The following is a 21,166-nucleotide window of genomic DNA, read 5'->3' as shown; positions in this document are numbered from 1 at the left end:
AGGGATGGAGGTGGGTTTTGGAGGGGTGGAGGTGGGTCTTGGAGGGATGGAGGTGGGTTTTGGAGGGGTGGAGGTGGGTCTTGGAGGGGAATATAAATGCCATTTGTTTGGTTTTTTTTTTTTTTCTTTGTCTCACCCCCCCGGATGGTCTGTCTTTAACCCAGGGGGTCGACTTTTCCCCGGGGTACGACTGATCCAGGGGTACGCTGTATCCACGGGGTACGATTTCCCGATGTACGACTGTACCAGAGGCACGACTGTCCCCAGATGGTACGACTGTACCCAGATGGTACGCTTTCACACACAAGAGGATAGAGGGTTTTTTAAAAATTTTATATTTATTATATTTTTTATAATATATTTTATATATATATATTATATATATATATATATATACTGAAACATCTACAAATGAACTGTAACATCCTCTGTATTATGAACCCACTGGGCTCTAAGCAAGACCCCCCCGTCCTCCCCCTTGTGATCTCCTGTAATCCTCTTACAGTAGAGCCCACAGGGGTTGACCACAGGGTATGCACAGGTAATTACCCAATGTTACAACCACAAATCAAATCAAATCAACCTCTACAGAATCATTACAGACCTGGGAAATCAGACCAATGGTGTGGCTCTGATTTTCAACGCAGGTTGCTTCAGACGCATGGATTTAAGTGCTCGTTAAGGTGGTTGTAATGGTGTGTGTGTGTGTGTGTGTGTGTGTGTGTGTGTGTGTGTGTGTGTGTGTGTGTGTGTGTGTGTATTCCTGTGCAACGTTAGGGGGGGGGGAGGGAAGGGTAGGGTGGTGTGGGTTAGTAAACAAACTTATTGCCAGACACCGCCACACAAGATGATGATGATGCCTTTACCCAAGTCTCTCTCTCTCTCTCTCTCACCTCACCTCAGACTCTCTCTCTCTCTCTCTCTCATCTGCATCATTGAACTTGAGACGAATACACTACACAAGGGACAGGCATAACAGACCTTATCGCCATACTGAACATGACACTTTATTGATGCAAACTGATTGTCATATCAGACGGTGGGACTGAAGACGTATATAGAGGAATGATGTGACCTCACATGACCTGACCTCTTTCTTTCTTATCCACGATGAACCGATAAGAGATGACCACACTGATAGCAAAGATAAACAAGAGCTAATATCTTTTGTAAACTGATAAGAGATATCTGTACTGACACCAGAGATAAACCACAACTAATATATTGTCCAAACTGATATATATATATATATATATATATATATATATATATATATATATATATATATATATATATATGTATATAACACATACGCATCTATTTGCATACAACCCAAAAATAAAATGACACCAGGGAATGAGTTTGCCTCAACGAACAGTGTAATAAACCACCGTGAACACACCCAGGATAAACACTACGACAATGATGAAAGTGTAGACATAACTGGGTCAGCCACTGGACCAATACCAGGGCAACAAAATGCCACTGGATAAAATACTACACACCAAAAACCAAGGGGACAAAACGCCACTGGACAAAATAACCAGGAGGACAAACTGCCACTGGACAAAATAACCAGGAGGACAAAACGCCACTGGACAAAATAACCAGGACAAATTGGCACTGGACAAAAACACCAGGTGTGCTACAGCTGCACCTCACAACACCTGTATCCTGGAAACAGCTGTTGAACACCCCTTCCCCCACCCCACACCATCCCTTCCCCCACCCCACACCATCCCTTCCCCCACCCCACACCATCCCTTCCCCCACCCCACACCATCCCTTCCCCCACCCCATACCACCCCTTCCCCTTAGGGAAGGGGAGTGGGTGAAGAGGGGGGGGTGTCTGCCCCTTCCCCCCACCCCTCTCCTTGGGTAAAGCGGGCAGGTGGTACTTTGAATTACGTAAATTTGTCTGGGACGCGATTTTGATTGGGGGGGGGGGAGTGGAGGGTTGATTGGGGGGAAGGGGCCATATCTTGGCTGATTGTGGTGGTGGCGTAATGACGTCTTTGGCTGACTGTGGTAGAGGTGGTGTGGTAGTGGCGGCGTGTACCACCGTAAAACACACACACACACACACACACACACACACACACACACACACACAGGGGAGTTAACAATATGGGGTTGGGAGAAACATGGGAGCTGATTCTCCCAGTCTGGGGTGACTATCAGGGTGAGGGCAGTGGTGTATGCCCCCCCCCCCCCCCTCGTAATATGTAGTTACCGAGATTAACCTCATTTTCTTCCTCAACATTGACCTAGCCTCACGTAACTACCTGTTGGGTAGTTACACCTCGTTAGGCTAACAGGGTAACGGGTCTTTCCCCCCTCCCCTTCTCCCCCACGTACCTTGTTTATATACAGGACGAGCCCCTCATCCCATCTCTGTTCACCCTGTGCAATAATAAAAGTCCCTCCTCCATCCTGGGCATGAAAATATGTCCTTTTTTTCAAACCCCCTCTCATTCCTCCCTCCCTCCTTCTCCCCCCCTCCTCCTCTGTCTATCCTGGGAAATAAAAAGTGAATCACGCTTCTGGGGGGGCGCCTGCCCCCCCCACCGGCCATCACAAGATGAAAACCCACATCTTCCCTTGTTCATCCTAGGAAAAAAAAAAAGAAAAAAACACGGTATCCACGCGCCTTCTGCTATTCATCCTGAAGTAAAAATGAAAACGGGGAGAGAGAGAGAGAAAAAAAAAGAAAACGGAAGCTTCCCTCTGCCCAGCCATCCCTCACGGCCGCCATATTGGCCATGTATATATATATATATATATATATATATATATATATATATATATATATATATATATATATATATATATATATACAGCCATATACATATATACACATGTACTTATTCATACTTGCTTGCCTTCATCCATATATATATATATATATCTTTCTTTTTCTTTCATACTATTCGCCATTTCCCGCGATAGCAAGGTAGCGTTAAGAACAGAGGACTGGGCCTTTGAGGGAATATTCTCACCTGACCCACTTCTCTGTTACTTCTTTTGGAAAAAAAAAAAAAGAAAAATGAGAGGGGAGGATTTCCAGCCCCCCGCTCCCTTCCCTTTTAGTCGCCTTCTTCTATATATATATATATATATATATATATATATATATATATATACTTTGTATCTCTGCCTGACGCACAGGATATAACAATTATTGTTGTGGTAAGTAATTATAATGATGACGACACAGAGGATAACTGAACAATACAATTACCGGGTAATTCGTAATGCGAATGAAGAGTTTCTCTTAAAAATAAAAAAAATAAAAAGTGTGTACATATATATATACATAGATTTACATGACGCAAACACAAGTTTGTGTGAAGCAATGATATATATACACGGATACATGTTGTGTGGTCAGGGAGGGGATGTGGAGAGAGAGAGAGAGAGAGAGAGAGAGAGAGAGAGAGAGAGAGAGAGAGAGAGAGAGAGAGAGAGAGAGAAAGAATAGGGGGTTATATTGGGGGTGGGTGGTGGTTGTTTATGTTGTTGTTGTTGTTGTTGTTGTTATAAGCGGCTGAGAGAGTTTACCAGACTCCAAACACACACACACACACACACACACACACACACACACAGAATACGCCATAGGGACCTTCAGAAAGCTACCTGAAACAGCTTAGTAATCCACATGGCCCGAAGAAGACCCAGGTGATGGAACACGTTCCCTAGATCTGCAAATGGAACCCGTACCCAGATCAGCAGATGGAACCCGGTCCTAAGATCTGCAAATGGAACCCGCACCCAGATCCGCAGATGGAACCCGGTCCCAAGATCTGCAAATGGAACCCGTACCCAGACCAGCAGATGGACCACGGTCCCAAGATCAGCAGGGCCTGAAGAAGACCCAGTGATGGAACACGGTCCCAAGATCCGCAAATCCCAACAGCATCACATCTTATTCAGAAAATGTAACGATCCTCGTTTTCTACTCCAAATGACAAGAAAACTCAAACGTACCATTTTCTCTGAAATAGACAAATCTATCCTCGAAAATTCGTCCTGTGAGGTTAGGTTATGATACGGTCTATTTTGAATATCCCATTAAGGCCGGTATTCTGAGCCTGTAGCCCTGATTCTCGACCTTACAGCGGCAGGAGAATCACGACACACTCCCCCCCCTCCCAGTGTGTACATGTACAACCTGACTGTTGGGGTCTGGCGGCCCGCCGTGCAGCGGTGATGGTTCGATGCCCCTGCGTCAGGGCCGGCGTCTCCCGCAATGCGTGTGACGCAGTCCTCCGCGAGGGAAGACGGCATATTTTGGCAGTACAACTCCCGCATAACGTGAGACACCACTTCCACACGACCAGGGGGGAAAAAAGCGGACATGTTTGCGCAGACGTCTCCCGCAAGGCGTGAGACACACACACACACACACACACACACACACACACACACACTGGACCCCCTAACTACATGCAAACGCGGAGGAAAAAAAATAAACGCAGTGAATAAATCAAAATAAACGCTGTCATCTGTGTGTTTATCTCTCGTACTGCACGTAAGACAACGCCTATGTCAACACAGCATTTCATGTTCCTCGACCTTAAGTGATTGAAAAAGGTTTTTTTTACGAAGACCTTCTACCTCAGAGCTACAGAGCGAAGACGCAAGCTAGAACGAAGACGCAAGCTAGAACGAAGACGCAGCACTCACTACGTCGTTCGTTGTAGCTAAACAAATGACGTTTTCAAGTCCATTCACTTCTTGCAAACACGCACTGTCTTTGCAGACCACTTGGTCTCATGTTGACACAGACACGAGAAATAATAATACGTGCACTACAGAAGAGGTGTTCAAGGTGTATATTGTACCAAGTGATCACTTACATAACCGTTGTGGACTTAGCGGTGGCGTGTTTGGGTGGTGATGGGTGATGGGGGTTGCGATGTCTGTATCCTTACCTACACCGCTCAACTCTTGGAATTGCTTTACTCACGCTCATCATCATCCCACCTTCACCCACCCCATCACGCCTTCCCTAAACACCCATTACATGACCCTCTTTAAACCAAAAAAAAAAAAAACGAAAATGGATTTTCCACTTCCTTCAAAACGTTGGAGATTACTCTCTCTCTCTCTCTCTCTCTCTCTCTCTCTCTCTCTCTCTCTCTCTCTCTCACACACACACACACACACACACACACACACACACACACACACACACACACACACACACACATCTTTGTCACCTAAAGACCTGATCATAAACCATGTAATGTCTGTCCTCAATATAGGCTCTTTTTCCCCCTATGACCAGGGCCTTTAACGTACCATAAACAATAAACATAAACAATATGAAATATAAACAATGTTTCCCGTAGCCTCCAAACATTCTTTTCTAAATGTCTGAAAAAAAAAAATTACATAAAAAAAAACTTTTTAGTCATTCTTCACAACGGAAAAAAAAGGCTTCAATCTTGTATAACCTCTGAAGACTTTGACGAGGCCATTAAGAAAGCAATCTTGGAACCTTTTAATTCTCAAAACAACGCCCCCCCCCCCCCCAGCCTCGTACTGCCCCAAGTGCTGATCTAAAATTCATAAATAGCAAAAGATCTCGTCTTCCTATTACACAGAGGAGGCTGTAAGAAAATTAATATATATATATATATATATATATATATATATATATATATATATATATATATATATATATATATATATATATATATATATATATATAAAGAAATGGATAAAAAGATATTAATTTAAGATTATTATTCTAATAACTTTGCAAATGGTGAATCATAACATTACTTTAAAACACGACAGCTGCTGGAATGACCTTTAAATTAAATGGTTTTAAAAATTACCTTTGAATCAAGTGGTCTTTAAAATTACATTTAAATTGAATGGTCTTTAAAATTACCTTTGAATTAAATGGCCTTTAAACTACCTTTGAATTCTAGAGGTCTTCAAATTATCCCGTATGGCCTAAAAATAATCTTGTCTTAAAATCATCTCGTATGGTCTTCCAATGATCTTCTATGGTCGCAGAATTATCTTGTATGGTCTTAGAATTATCTTTTAAGGTTTGAAGATTATCTTTTATGGTCTTAGAATTATCTTGTATGGTCTTTGAATTATCTTGTATGGTCTTAAGAATGACCTCATATGGCTTTAAAATTATCGTCTATGTCTTAAAATTATCTTATTTAAAAAATTATCTTTTTAGGTCTACAAATTATCTCGTATGGTCTTAAAATCATCTGATGTTACCTTGAAGACTTAGTGGTGTTCAATCACCATGAATTGATGGTTATACCCTACCGCTAAAGTCCTTAACGACCCTTGGCCGTTGATGGGCACTTAAGAGCCTAACTACCCAACTATGCGAGACAGATCCACCAATCACCATCGGGCAGTTGAAGTAACCTGATTGCAGACTTAATCACCCAATCCAATTCCTTCTCTTTCTAATCGCCCGCCCGACCCAAGACATGGCTCAGCACACCCTTCCAGTGGCTTTCTTTTCAACTCCTTATCCCCATCTTTCTCCCGAAGAGGTCTGGCGGCTCCCCCTTCCCCCCCTCTCTCTCTTCCCCTCCTTCAAGTTAACGGTCCCCTTCCCCCCCCCCCCCGCCCCCCCAAGTCAATAAACAGGAAGGGTTGTTGAGGTGGGGTGGGGGTGGGGGAGGGGAGGGGGGATACTACATCATTCTCGCCATCAATATACAGGAGGCCACCCGCACCGATGCATTGAAAACGGGAATATTGTTTGTTTGTTTGTTTGTTTGTTTTGGGGGAGGAGGATATGAATCCAGGGAGAAGAACATTGTGCCGCACCTAGAACATAAATAACAACATGGGGGGAAGCGGGAGGAGAGAGAGATAACGGAAGAAAGCCGCGGGGAAATAGACACATCCGGGAAATACGAGGGCTCAGAAATACTGCCAGAGATGGCGAGAGAAATTTCTCCAAAAAAAAAAAACTCAGGGGAAACACCACGGCAAAAATCATGTCAAAAATTTAAGAAAAAGAAAAATGAATGTAATTCTGCATAGGTGGGAAAAAAATTGAGGGAAAACTAATGGCTGAGGACAATATCTGGGTCGGGTGAGGTGAGGGGGGGGGGGGGGAACAGATGAAAGGAAAAGAGTACCAGGCGACAAAGGAAAGGTACTTGGAATGGTGTGTGGGAGAGGGAGGAGGTGGTGGTGTGTGGGAGAGGGAGGGAGGGAGGAGGTGGTGTGTGGGAGAGGGAGGGAGGGAGGAGGTGGTGTGTGGGAGAGGGAGGAAGGGATGGAAGGGAGGGTAGTAGTAGTAGCTTCAGGGAGAGCGCCGCTCCCCGTCCCATCCCACCTCCATCCCACCTCCAGCCATCAGGGGTGTCAGGGGGCGGGGAAGGGAACACGAGGTTGGGCTGCCTTTCCCCCTCCCCACGCCTGAAGAGATAGGGCGAGCCAGGAGCGTTGTGGGACCCCAAGGAGCCTTCGATATAACATAGCATTAAACACAGGAAGGTGGCGGCGCTGGACTATACCATAGCACTAACAGGGCCTACATACGTAAAGAGGCGTTGCTAGGCTACGACATGGTATAACACAGCATCAGAGACACTTCCAGCACTGGACTATAACATAGCACTAGGAGGCCCTGCCAGCGTGAGTCATTACTAGGTTGCAACACAGCAGTAACAGGAGCAGCAGCACAAGAGAGACGACACTGGGTCTATAACAAAGCGACGGACGGACCAGGCAGGCCCTCCCCCTTCCCTTGACCAAGACATTCACACGGGCCACCCTGAGGCATGGTGACGTCAACACGTCCTTAATATTCGCGTCTGACGTCACAGAATTAATCTGAGGGTACCTGCTATTCCTAAATCTAATTTAAGGACCTGACGTAAAGGGATTAATCAAACCAAAATCGATTGAATGAGCTAATTCAATTCTCAATCTTAAAGAGATTAATCAAATCACGATCGATTGATTGAGCTAATTCAATTCTCAATCTTAAAGAGATTAATCAAACCTCGATCGATTAATCAAGGTATATACGTAGCTCTATTCAATGATTAATCTTTCAGATAAGAGTTGATCAACATTTCTTCTCCCTATAGCCTCGCTGTATAGCATTTTCTATGATACTTTTACATGAGAACAAAAGGATATGATCTTGTCCTTACCATCAAACACAAGTTCTGATCAGATTTAACTAACTCAAGATCATATTTTAGTACGAATCATGTTATCCTGTTCACACACACACACACACACATATATATATATATATATATATATATATATAGGCACAAGTATATATAGATACTTACCTCAGACAATCACAGGTATATACAGATACTCACCTGCGACAGCTACAGCACACGGGTACATATAGATACTCTACTATCTCTCTGGAGGAATGAGGAGTCCTGGAGATCAGAACAGCGAGACATAGAGATAATGATGGCTCTAAGCGAGATATGAGAGATAACAGCGATAGTGTACCTGCTCAATGAAGGTGTTGGCGGAGGGGGACAGCACGACATAATGCGAGGCTGGATTCAACCACCTGTGGGAGGGAGGTGGCAGATGGTGGAGACTCAACCACCTGTAGTGGTGGTCTGGGTTGGGGAGGGACAGCTGGTGGAGTCACCCACCTGTGATGATGATCCTAGCTGGTGTGCGGGACAGCTGGTGGAGTCATCCACCTGTGATGATGATCCTAGCTAGTGTGCGGGACAGCTGGTGGAGTCACCCACCTGTGATGATGATCCTAGCTGGTGTGCGGGACAGCTGGGTCCGGCTGGTCAGCTGGTGGAGGGTGCGACACTGGAAGCGGGAGAGACCATCCTGGGGCCCCACCTCCAGCACGTGGAGCTCACCCTCGCTGCTCATGTGGTACTTCCCGTCTGGGGGAGGAGGACAGCTGGGGGTTAGTGTGGGGGCAGAGCTGGGGGGTTAGTGTGGGGTAAGAGCTGGGGGGTTAGTGTGGGGGTAAGAGCTGGGGGGTTAGTGTGGGGTAAGAGCTGGGGGGTTAGTGTGGGGTAAGAGCTGGGAGTTAGTGGGGGACTGACGAAAATAGGAGGGGAGTGGAGGGGAAATGGGGAGGGGGTAAAAAAGGGGTAAGTGCGGGGAGGTAACTAAGGGAGGGGAGGTAGTTCAGTAGTTCAGTAGTTCATATCAAGGAGATCAAGAGAGAGAGGCGGAGTGGGGGGAGAAATGTTACGTTAGTGGATGTTGCGTTCCACGGGGAGAGGGGGAGAAGGGGAGTGGGAAGAGACACACAGGGTCTAAATCCACAGGCAGCTGGAGGCAAACATGGCGCCCGCCCGACACACGAGCACATATACTTGTATCAGATTAAAACTTGGGCAGTAAGGGTGGTCAGGGGGCGGCGGGGGGGAGGAACACGGTATACTGGGGCGGGGTGGGGGAGAGGGGAGGAACGGAGAGAGAGAGAGAGAGAGAGAGAGAGAGAGAGAGAGTAGCAGTAACAACCCCCCCATCTCCCCCATCAAACACATGATATACGATCATAAGCTAAATTAATTTCCTTCAATGGGTTATTTCACGATCACTCAAAAACGAACAAATTCAGTTAATTAAGATTAATTTCTTATTCGAACATTATTCAGACTGCTAATTGTAGACTATAACCTTATGTTTATATATATATATATATATATATATATATATATATATATATATATATATATATATATATATATATATATATATAAGATCGAGATGGAGTAACATGTAGAGAGAGAGAGAGAGAGAGAGAGAGAGAGAGAGAGAGAGAGAGAGAGAGAGAGAGAGAGAGAGAGAGAGAGAGCCAGTGTGGTAGCCGGGCTGGTACCGGAGGGGGAAATGTGACAAGAAGTACCTCCAGTACCACAGGGGGAGAGGCTGGGGGAGGTGGGTGACGCCCCTCCGGTGAGGTACCTCGTCCGGCGAGGCCACTTGGGCCATCGAGGCCACTCGGCCCAGCGAGGCCACTCGGCCCAGCGAGGCCACTTGGCCCAGCGAGGCCACTCGGCCGGGCGTACGCCAGTCCATTTTTTCCCCCCTCGAAGGCTGGGGGCCCCGACCTGCGATGACCGCTCCCCTCTCTCTCTGTATCTCTCACATGAGAGAGAGAGAGAGAGAGAGAGAGAGAGAGAGAGAGAGAGAGAGAGAGAGAGAGAGAGAGAGAGAGAGAGAGAGAGAGACGTGCTCGCGATTACCCTTTATCCCCGCCGCACATAAAACATTTTCCAGCACAAGGGACAAGACTCTCCTTAACATCACATTACCTATTATGCCAAAGTTGCCAAACTCTCTAAACATAAACAAAATGAGGAAGTTAGGAGAGCAAACAGTTGCTCGCATTACATTACACGAGAGAATATATATATATATATATATATATATATATATATATATATATATATATATATATATATATATATATATATATATATATATATGAAAGCTTGTAATGTAATGTAATTTGTCAGGAAGTACAAGACGAGCGCGTCTTAAACGTTTTAAAATATACAAATGACTTGCCAAGATGGCGGACGAGCAGAGAATAAAAAGAAATGTAAATAAAGTCAATTTTTTTTTTATCCCGATATTATTACATGACCGCTGGAGACTGTGTGTGAACGAATGTGGCCTTTGTTGTCTTTTCCTTGTCGCTACCTCGCACACGTGAGGGGGGAGAGGGTTGTTATTCCATGTGTGGCGAGGTGGCGATGGGAATGAATGAAGGCAGACAGTATGAATTATGTACATATGTATATATGTATACGTCTGTGTGTGTGTATATATATATGTATACGTTGAGATGTATAGGTATGTATATTTGCGTGTGTGGACGTGTATGTATATACATGTGTATGTGGGCGGGTTGGGCCATTCTTTCGTTATTTCCTTGCGCTACCTCGCTAACGCGGGAGACAGCGACAAAGCAAAATAAAAACAAATAAATATTGACCTCAACGTTATGTCTATAGAGTGAAAAGTTGGAAGGTATCTATATGATTCGAGAAGCTTTAAAAGGCCGTTCAATAACCGCTATTCGCCTTTTTCTTTTTTTAATATTTTGAAGTCGTTCTTATCACCGCCTTTCCAACTGCACGCTCAGAAAAGAACCATCAGACCGGCGCTAAAGCGGACCAATCCCCTCCCTCCCCGCTACGCCCTGGAGCGCGCCCTCACCAAGCCACTGAGTTACTGTAGTATAAATTTGCCAATAAAGTAGCGGAAAGTGGCACTGCCAACTACAAGTTATAATGGAAACAGTCATGCGGGGGGAGGAGGGGGTTTTATATAGAAAAATAAAGAGAGAAGGTTGAAGGTAAGTGGGTAAGGTGGGGTTTGGTTGGGTCGGGTTGGCTTGACGGTGTTAAAAGCCAAGCTGGCTGCCGCTCCACCTCCCTCCCGTTCCATACTCTCCTCTCGGAGCGGGCGGGTTCCGTGACGAGAATATCATTGTAACGCCAGAAAAGATGTCGAGGAAATACCTTAGAGGGAGGTGGTGGTGGAGGAGGTGTGGGGGGGTGCGAAAATAAATTCCTTTGCCATTAGGAACAGAGCGTAATGGCGTCTATTCGTGAGAGAGGTTTCAAAACTGGCTGGCACAAAGTTGACGGGCGCGTTCCCTCAAGCACGAAGCCATCTTTGCTACTCCGAGGTTAAATAAGCGTTTTTTTTATTATTTTTTTTGTTTTCCAGAGCTGCCACCTCGCTGCCTTCAAAATAACGTCGAAAACCTTTCTATTTCGCAAGTCATTCGAAATGTTCCACTTTCTCTGTGGTATGGGATAAATCCTCCCCTCTCGTTTTTAGTTTTCCTGAAGAAGGAACAGAGGAGGGGGCCAAGTGAGGATATTCCCTCAAAGGCTCTTTGCTCTGTTCTTATCGCTAACTCGCTAACGCGGGAAATGGCGAATAGTATGGAAAAAGAAAGATATATATATATATATATATATATATATATATATATATATATATATATATATATATATATATATATTGCAAGAGGCCACAGTAGTGCACATTATCTAGTATATGCACAATACCACAGATAAATGAAACACCATGTTCCCAAGTGCACTTTCGTGTAATAATCACATCGTCAGAGGAAGATGATACAGGACGTAAACAGACAGTTAATATACGAGGAAGAGACGTAGTTAAGACGCCAATGGTATACAAGCGTTACCAGATGGAGGTGTTCGGGCTCTGGCATCATAGCTGTCGTAAAAAATTTAGATTTTGTGGACAGAAAACAAAACTGTTTATAAATCTTACCTACGAGAAAACTATCCAGTTTGCATAGACCTTCATTCATATCAATGTTACAGTTCTTTATGTATTTTGTAATAGAGGATACAGTGATATTTCTCACGGTACAGGCACTACAGCTTCTGAAATTTAAACGTATCTGGTCCATTTACCACAATAGGTAGGGACAGACAGACTCAAATGTATGGAGGCTTTTGTTAACAAACGTAAAAGAATTTAACTGGAATTACATATACAAAAGACAAAAAAAAAGATACTCATCTTTTTCGATTATTGGTCAAGTTAGAAAATTGGTTTAGTAATATTGTGGGTGCAGTCAACACAGCTGTGCTGGGTATATGGTCCAGGAATTTCTACACCATCAAAAGCCAGATGGATTCACGTCGCCTATATCATATATTTGTTTTTGTTCATTATTATTAAAGGTTTGAATATTTTAACGTGTGAATCATTAATCAATTTTCCAGATGCTGAAATGTGTTCAGATAAACACCTGATAAAGTGTTGCTTCTTCAACACCTGGTAATGAGTAGCTTCAACACCTGGTAATGAGTAACATCAACACCCTGGTAATGAGTAGCTTCAACACCTGGTAATGAGTTGAAGGCAATGCATCCCTCATCCACAAACTATGAGATTCCATCCATTGCGCCTCATTAGTCCTACGTCACCTGATCATTCACTTCGTCTCACTTCCTCATTATCGGGAAAACTAAAGCAGAAATAACAGAATGAGTTGAGCAGCTCCTACATCAGCGGCTGAAGCTGAGTATAGCAGCAGCAGCTGCTGCTGAAGCTGAGTATATCAGCAACACCGGCTGAAGCTGAGTATAGCAGCAGCAGCTGCTGAAGCTGAGTATAGCAGCAGCAGCGGCTGAAGCTGAGTATAGCAGCAGCTGCTGCTGAAGATGTGGCGATAGCAGCTGTGCTGAGAGGAAGATATGGGTAAAGATTTTCCCCCAGGCGAACACCCATGGTTAATTTTTCCCTAGGGCGCCCTTGAAATCTTCCTCCCCAGGCATTACCTTGAGGGGGTATTTCCATGCTCCACCGAAGGGGCTCTGACCTAATAGGGCTTACCCCCCCCCCTTTAGGTCCTGACTTATCTGACCTTAGGGGGTGGGTCAAAGGCTAGGTTGTAGTGTTCAAGGGTCGTACCGTCGTGTTCAAGGGTCAAACCGTCATGTTCAAAGGTCGTTCCGTCGTGTTCAAGGGTCGTACCGTCGTGTTCAAGGGTCGTCCCGTCGTGTTCAAGGGTTTCAAGGGTCGTACCGTAATGTTCAAGGGTCGTACCGTCGTGTTCAAGGGTCGTACCGTCGTGTTCAAGGCACTTAGGAAGCTAAAACCTTTTCTTCTGTCTTCTGCCGCTAATTTACTAGACACTAAATGCCAGTTAATTAAGTTGAGGGCAAATGACAGTCGAATGAGGGCTACCCTAACGACCGTCTCATTAGGCTGACGCTAATGACACTCTCAGCAAAGGTGGGTGGGGGGGGGGGTGGTCGTTCGTTGTCGAGGCTAATGACAGTGTAATTAGGCCGTCGGCTAACGACCCTGTCGAATGGGACTCTTTGGCTGTGAGGGAAAACAGTCAGGCATGAACATGGCCGCCACCCTCATTAGCGACGTAATAATCGTGAACACCTCCCGTCCCTGAGAGAGAGAGAGAGAGAGAGAGAGAGAGAGAGAGAGAGAGAGAGAGAGAGAGACAGAGAGAGAGAGAGAGAGAGAGAGAGAGACAGACAGAGAGAGAGAGAGAGAGAGAGAGAGAGAGAGAGAGAGAGAGAGAGAGAGAGAGAGAGAGAGAGAGAGAGAGAGAAACTAGCTCACTTCGGGATAGCGTCGACAAAAACATCCCAGAGAGAGAGAGAGAGAGAGAGAGAGAGAGAGAGAGAGAGAGAGAGAGAGAGAGAGAGAGAGAGAGAGAGAGACTAGCTCACTTCGGGATAGCGTCGACAAAAACATCCCAGAGAGAGAGAGAGAGAGAGAGAGAGAGAGAGAGAGAGAGAGAGACAGAGAGAGAGAGAGAGAGAGAGAGAGAGAGAGAGAGAGAGACTAGCTCACTTCGGGAAAGCGTTGAAAAAAAACAAATCTAAAAAAAAAAAAAATATACATATATACAAACATGACAATTCGTATTAGTCTCAAAAAAAATAAAAGAAAAAAAATTCCTCAGCTTAAGTTCAAATTAAAAACAAAAAAAGAGGGAAAAAATGTTTTTACTTTTCTGCTTATTAATGTGAGGGAACGACTGAAATTGTCAAGATCTTATTTCAGAAAAGGATTTAGGATTTCTGAAGTCAGCTGAAATGGCGACGAACATAATGTATTTTTTTTTTTTTATTTCTAGTTTCTCGACTCCTCAGTGTGTTGTAATGTACACCATGATGTCCTTGTGTCACCTGGGAGTCGGAGATGTGCACTGAGCACGACGGAGGGACGACCGACCTCCTGAGCACGACGGAGGGACGACCGACCTCCTGAGCACGACGGAGGGAGGGCGGGCGACCTCCTGAGCACGACGGAGGGAGGGCGGGCGACCTCCTGAGCACGACGGAGGGAGGGCGGGCGACCTCCTGAGCACGACGGAGGGAGGCCGACCTCCTGAGCACGACGGAGGGAGGGGCGGGCGGCCTCCTGAGCACGACGGAGGGACGACCGACCTCCTGAGCACGACCGACCTCCTGAGCACGACGGGACGACTTCTTGACCTCGTAGGGACGACTTTCTAAGCACGACAATACGACCCCTTGGGCGCTGTGGCCCGTCCTTTTGACCTCTGTCTGTTCCTACATCGTTGTCTGTTTACCGTATGACGTCCCACCGATATCGACCCACCCACCCTGATATATTCTTCATCCAATCAGCGAAAATCGAGGTTCCTGTCAGCTTAGATTTCGAAACCCGGACGCTCCTGCCCTCTATGTCATGACCTGTGACCTCCTCTGACCCCCCCGCGCCAATGGCCTCCCCTGACCCATCGTCAGCTGATGACTGACCCCCCCCCCCCCTAGTGAACGCGCCTCTCAGGCCTGCGTCATTACACAGAGTGGTGCGCCCCCCTCCTTCCCCCTCCCCCCCTTAAGCCCCTCCATCTTCCAGTGTGGCGCCCCTTCCCCCAGATGTGTGTCTGCTGTCTGTCTGTGTCACATTACTCCTCTGAACAGCGTGTCTGTTGTCTGCAAGCCAGTCTGTGGCGCACACTTAGTTGATCGTCTGTCAGTTTGTCTGTGTCGCAGAACTGCCTCTCACGTGCGTGTCTGTTGTCTGTCTGTGTAGCAGCCCCCTCTCAGCTGCGTGTCTGTTGTCTGTCTGTGTAGCAGCCCCCTCTCAGCTGCGTGTCTGTTGTCTGTCTGTGTCGCAGCCCCCTCTCAGCTGCGTGTCTATTGTCTGTCTATGTCGCAGCCCCCTCTCAGCTGCGTGTCTATTGTCTGTCTATGTGGCACACCCGTTCTCTCTCTGTCCTGCGTCTGTTGTCTGTCATTCTCTTTAACACGCTAATAACCTCTCCTCAGCACGAGGTACGGTCGCCTCAGTCCTTTGTCTCCCCCAGCTGGACAGGCCCCTCTCCCCGCGCCCTGGGAGAGAGAGAGAGAGAGAGAGAGAGAGAGAGAGAGAGAGAGAGAGAGAGAGAGAGAGAGAGAGAGAGAGAGAGAGAGAGAGAGCCCTCCAGTGAGCGTGACGTGTGACCCTCCATAACTCCAGTACATTATCTCCCGCCCCTCCAACCCACTCGCCTCTCCACCCACCCACCCACTTACCTCCCTCCCTCCCTGCACTCTCACCCACGTACATGCCCTCCCCACCCACCTCCCTCCCTCCCTGCACTCCTCACCCACGTACATGCCCTCCCCACCTACCTACCTCCCTCCCTGCACTCCTCACCCACGTACATGCCCTCCCCACCCACCTACCTCCCTCCCTGCACTCCTCACCCACGTACATGCCCTCCCCACCCACCTACCTCCCTGCCCGCCTAACTCCCAACCCACACACCCCACCACATCCAGCCACCCACTAACCTACTCACCCACTCACCCACCTTCCCCCCTCCCCCGTCTCACCCATCTGCCGATGACTGGGAATTAGAAAATAACACCCAGTCGAAGCTCCCCTACTTAATGACCTCAAACCATTTAGACAAAGTGATGGAGCGAACGAAGACTCAGCCACCTGGATTACAATCTAGACGAATATAAAATAAAACATTCTGACCAGAGAAAATACATTCCAACTCTAAAAAAAAAAAAAAAAAGAGAAAATAAAGTCCTACATAAGCCATCGTTGGATAAATGAAAAATAAATGCCTCGCGGCGTTTAATGATACTAATGAAAACTAACGCCAAACAACGTCTAACTGCTCATAATAAAGGGACTGGAATGTTAGGTTTGATTGCTGTGAGACGAGGGATTCTGTGATCACACAACGCCCTGGTCAAACCTGACCCACCAGAACTGATCAAAGACGAACGAGAGAGAGAGAGAGAGAGAGAGAGAGAGAGAGAGAGAGAGAGAGAGAGAGAGAGAGAGAGAGAGAAGGTTAGAACAAATACAGAGAAGAGCAACAAAACTTAATTTCGTCAATGCGAAATAAGCCTTCTGGGAAAAAAAGACACAAAAATATCTAAAATCACTCTCAGTATATATATATATATATATATATATATATATATATATATATATATATATATATATATATATATATATATATATATATATATAATCCAACATGAAAGACATGGTTTACAAAACTCAATTTCGACAATATGACAAGTTCTTCTGCAACATCAGGTGGTGATTCATTGACCATAAAATAATGGCATGAAAAAGCAAAAAAGAGAAAAAAAAACGTTTTAAAGTGGGATAATCTTTTCAGAGGGGTGTAGTCCACTCGAAGGAACAGCCCTACAGATGTTCTCAGAACAAAGCCTCCTCCCCGGCAGTGGGTTATTACTCTTACTCACACTTTCCTATGAAATTCCCACGGCAGTGTACCCTCTGTATATCATACGGTGTTCCTTAGTCCACACTCTGCCGGATGTTGAGCCGGAGGGAGAGGTGGGGTGGGGTAGGTGGCCTCGGCTTTCCTACCCTATATCCACCAGGTGATTATTACTCCCCCACCCCACCTCCTCCCCTCAGAGGATAATCTCGTCTCCGGTTACTTAACCTCCCCATATCCTCCCACGGGGCTCTCTCACCCCACCGCACACACACACATCTCTCCCCATCCACCCATCTCCCCACGCACATCCCTCCCAGCCCGGTTATATCCCCAACCTCATCCCTCCCCACTCCCCTCTCTCTCTCCCCACCTACATGCCCCTCCACCCAGATCACTCCCCACCTACAAGCCCCCCCAACCTCCCTATCTCCCTCCCCAACACCTAATCCCTCCCCACCCCACCTCTCCCCCCACGCACATCCCTCCCCTCCCCCCCCCCAGCATAGCAAAGCTGTGGGAGTATATCCCGGACGGGGAGCTGGGGAGTTAACATGAGGGAGCGCCAAGCTTGGGAGGCCACCTGCATCACCCAGGAATTACCCAAGTTTTGGGGAGATGACGGAAGTCTGGGGTGATAGAGAGATAATGATACCCATCATTACACACCTGTGAGGCTCATGTGATGAGGCAGACTTAGGCCAGCCATGCTATGTGATGGGACTGCCTGGGGCGATCCAGCTATGTGATGGGATTGTCTGGGGCGTTCCAACTATGTGATGGGATTGTCTGGGGCGTTCCAGCTATGTGATGGAACTCTCTGGGTGATGGAGGTGTCGGGGGGGGGGGGGGTTCCAGCTATGCTATGTGATGGAACTGTCTGGGGGGTTCCAGCTATGATATGTGATGGAGGTGTCTGGGGTTCCAGCTATGCTATGTGATAGAACTGTCTGGGGCGATATGTGACGGTACTGTTAGGCTAAGTTTTATGTTATGTGATGGAACTGTCTGGGGCGTTATGTGATGGGTACGTTCGGGTAAGTTTTATGCTATGTGATGGAACTACTAGAGGATGTTATGTGATGATACTGTTAGGTTACGTTTTATGCTATGCGACTTATACTGATGCTATGTTATTCACCACCGTGATCTATGTGACACTCCTAGTGAGGTATGTGATACCATTCATCAGCTATGTGATAGCAACATCACATAAGACTGGCCATGTATGGCTACTGGGTTAAGGTGATATATACGAATATATATATATATATATATATATATATATATATAGTGTCGCTGAAAGAACCATCAATTACACACCATGAAGCGAGCTTGATGTTTGAAAAAAAAAATAGTTAGAAAAATATAATTGATAACACTCATTTTCATTTATTTCATTAATTACATTTAGAGAAAACTTTAATGCTAGTCTGGCTGATGGCGTCTAATGTGACATATGGTTAATTAGTAATTATGTTGATTCTATTTTTTTTTTTTAGTTGTAGTTGTTGTTGTTGTTGTTGTTGTTGTAAGGGCAATGGTATCATTTGCACAAAATTATGAACTTTTTAATTAGTCGCTAAATTAATGCACACGCTGAAGTTAAAATGGCAAGAGTTCTGTATGAAATGAAATGAGATAATATCATCGTGAAGTGGAGAATATATGTCTATAAAATATATATATATATATATATATATATATATATATATATATATATATATATATATATATATATATATATATATATATATATGTGTGTGTGTGTGTCTATCTGTCTGTCTGTCTGTCTGTATGTATGTCTGTCTGTCTGTCTTTGTCTGTGTACGTGTGTGTGTGTGTGTGTGTGTGTGAGGAACCACGGATGGTCTTCGGGAGCGAACCATCACCAGTCCTAGGAGACACCAGAGGCACCGGCTGAGCACGGCCCCTGGCCAACAGAGAGACCTCCAAGAAGGAGGAGGAGGAAGAGAGGGAGGAGGAGGAGGAGGAGGAGGAAGACAGGGAGGAGAAAGAGAAGGAGGAGGAGGAGGAGGAGGAGGAGGAGGAGGAGGAGGAGGAAGACAGGGAGGAAGAGAGGGAGGAGGAGGAGGAGTGGGTGGAAGATGGAAGTCTTATATACGAGGATGTGGGACAGATGAACGAGATGGGAGTTAAGGTTCAGAACATGGAACAGAGATACAGAATATGGAACAGAGTTTGTGCTCACTAAGAGGGCGTGGTTGTAGTGTGAGCGGGCGTGGAGACCCTGGTGGGCGTGTGGAGCGGGCATGGGGAACTTGGCGGGCGTATGAGGCGGGCATGGGGAGCCTGGTGGGTGTGTGGGGAGGGCGTGGGGAGCCTGGTAGGCGTGTGGGGAGGGCGTAGGGAGCCTAGCGGGCGTGTTGGGTGGGCGTGGGTAGCCGGACGGGCGGGCGTGTGGGGTAGTCATGGATATATATACAGAGGTCAGCAGTAGTGTTAGCTAACAGGTCAGGTACTGAAGCCTTCACAGTTAGTTAACTCCTGTCTCCCCTACAGAAACTGTTAACAGCTTAGATATCAATGTGAAATGGTAACAGTAGTAGTAGTAGTAGTAGTAGTAGTAGTAGTAGTAGTAATAGTAGTAGTAGTAGTAGTAGTGTAGTAATAGTAGTAGTAGTAGTAGTAGTAGTAGTAGTAGTAGTAGTAGTAGTAGTAGTAGTAATAGTGATAGCAATGATAATAATATCAGTAATAATATAATAATAATAATAATAATAATAATGATAATAATAATAATAATAATAATAATAATAATAATAATAATAATAATAATAATAATAACAATGACAAATTGATGGCCCGAAAATGAAGATATTAAAACAATCAAGTCTCCCTCATTTCCATCCCGAGACCCCACAAACTTTGGCCCACATTCCCATACCAAGATCCTACAAAAACCCCCCCACAAAGTTTGGCTCACATTCCCACCCTAGAACCCCACAAACCCCCACAAAGTTTGGCCCACATTCCTACCCAAGAACCCCACAAACCCCCACAAAGTTTGGCTCACATTCCCACCCTAGAACCCCACAAACCCCCACAAAGTTTGGCTCACATTCCCACCCTAGAACCCCACAAACCCCCACAAAGTTTGGCCCACATTCCTACCCAAGAACCCCACAAACCCCCACAAAGTTTGGCCCACATTCCTACCCAAGAACCCCACAAACCCCCACAAAGTTTGGCCCACATTCCCACCCAAGAACCCCACAAACCCCCACAAAGTTTGGCTCACATTCCCACCCTAGAACTCCCCTCTCTCCTCCCTCCCCACCAACAATTAACCCTCTCGTCTCTCTCTATCATTAGTCAAGTCGTCGGGTGATTAGCCAATCCCCTTTCGTATGATTAGGGGGTTCGTGGTGAAGGGGAGGGGGTTCGGTGGTCAATGGGCGGGCCAATTATCAAATGGGTTGTTAAGAAGGCTGAAGAGTCACACGATATAGAGTATTTACAGTTCTCTCTCTCTCTCTCTCTCTCTCTCTCTCTCTCTCTCTCTCTCTCTCTCTCTCTCTCTCTCTCTCTCCATCCAACTTTCAAACACCTCTCAGTTCTTATCTTTCTTTATACGCCTCCTCCATCTTTCCTGCCCCCAACCACCCACCCACAAGCCATCCCTGGTGGCAGCTGTAACACACCCCCACCCACACCCCCATTTTCTAAGCCAGTGGTGTCACTTTAAGCTTGACAACAAATCACGGGCCCGGTAAAGCTTGAGCTGGTGTTGGCAGGTTCCAACCCACCACTCACCGTGTCCACAGCTGGAAAAGCTTTCCTGCCAAGATGTCAATACGCAACTCTCAGACTCAGGCAGGCAGAGAAGGTATCATCTCCAACCCCTCCCTACCATCAGGGTGTCTACATCGCCCCACACACGAATTTCTACACCTAGTTCTGGTCAGAAAATGAAAATAATGGTAT

The 21,166-nt window shown here is 46.0% G+C and overlaps 1 protein-coding gene across 4 annotated transcripts in view; it reads right to left on the bottom strand.

The window, feature by feature from the left end:
• Window positions 1–21,166, bottom strand: part of LOC139748375 (cell adhesion molecule Dscam2-like) — a 178,438-nt gene that overhangs the window by 93,326 nt on the left and 63,946 nt on the right. For 3 of the 4 annotated variants that reach the window (XM_071661485.1, XM_071661486.1, XM_071661484.1), the window contains exon 5: window positions 8,742–8,891. In XM_071661485.1, the coding sequence (XP_071517586.1) occupies window positions 8,742–8,891 (150 nt within the window). Of the gene's footprint in view, window positions 1–8,639; window positions 8,671–8,741; window positions 8,892–21,166 lie in introns of those variants that run through there. The other variant, XM_071661488.1, reaches the window with a different exon arrangement.

This window comes from Panulirus ornatus, chromosome 73 (assembly GCF_036320965.1).
Source record: "Panulirus ornatus isolate Po-2019 chromosome 73, ASM3632096v1, whole genome shotgun sequence".
Taxonomy (NCBI): Eukaryota; Metazoa; Arthropoda; class Malacostraca; order Decapoda; family Palinuridae; genus Panulirus; species Panulirus ornatus.
Note: the sequence above shows the minus strand (reverse complement) of the source record. Positions and strands in the feature narration are given on the sequence as shown.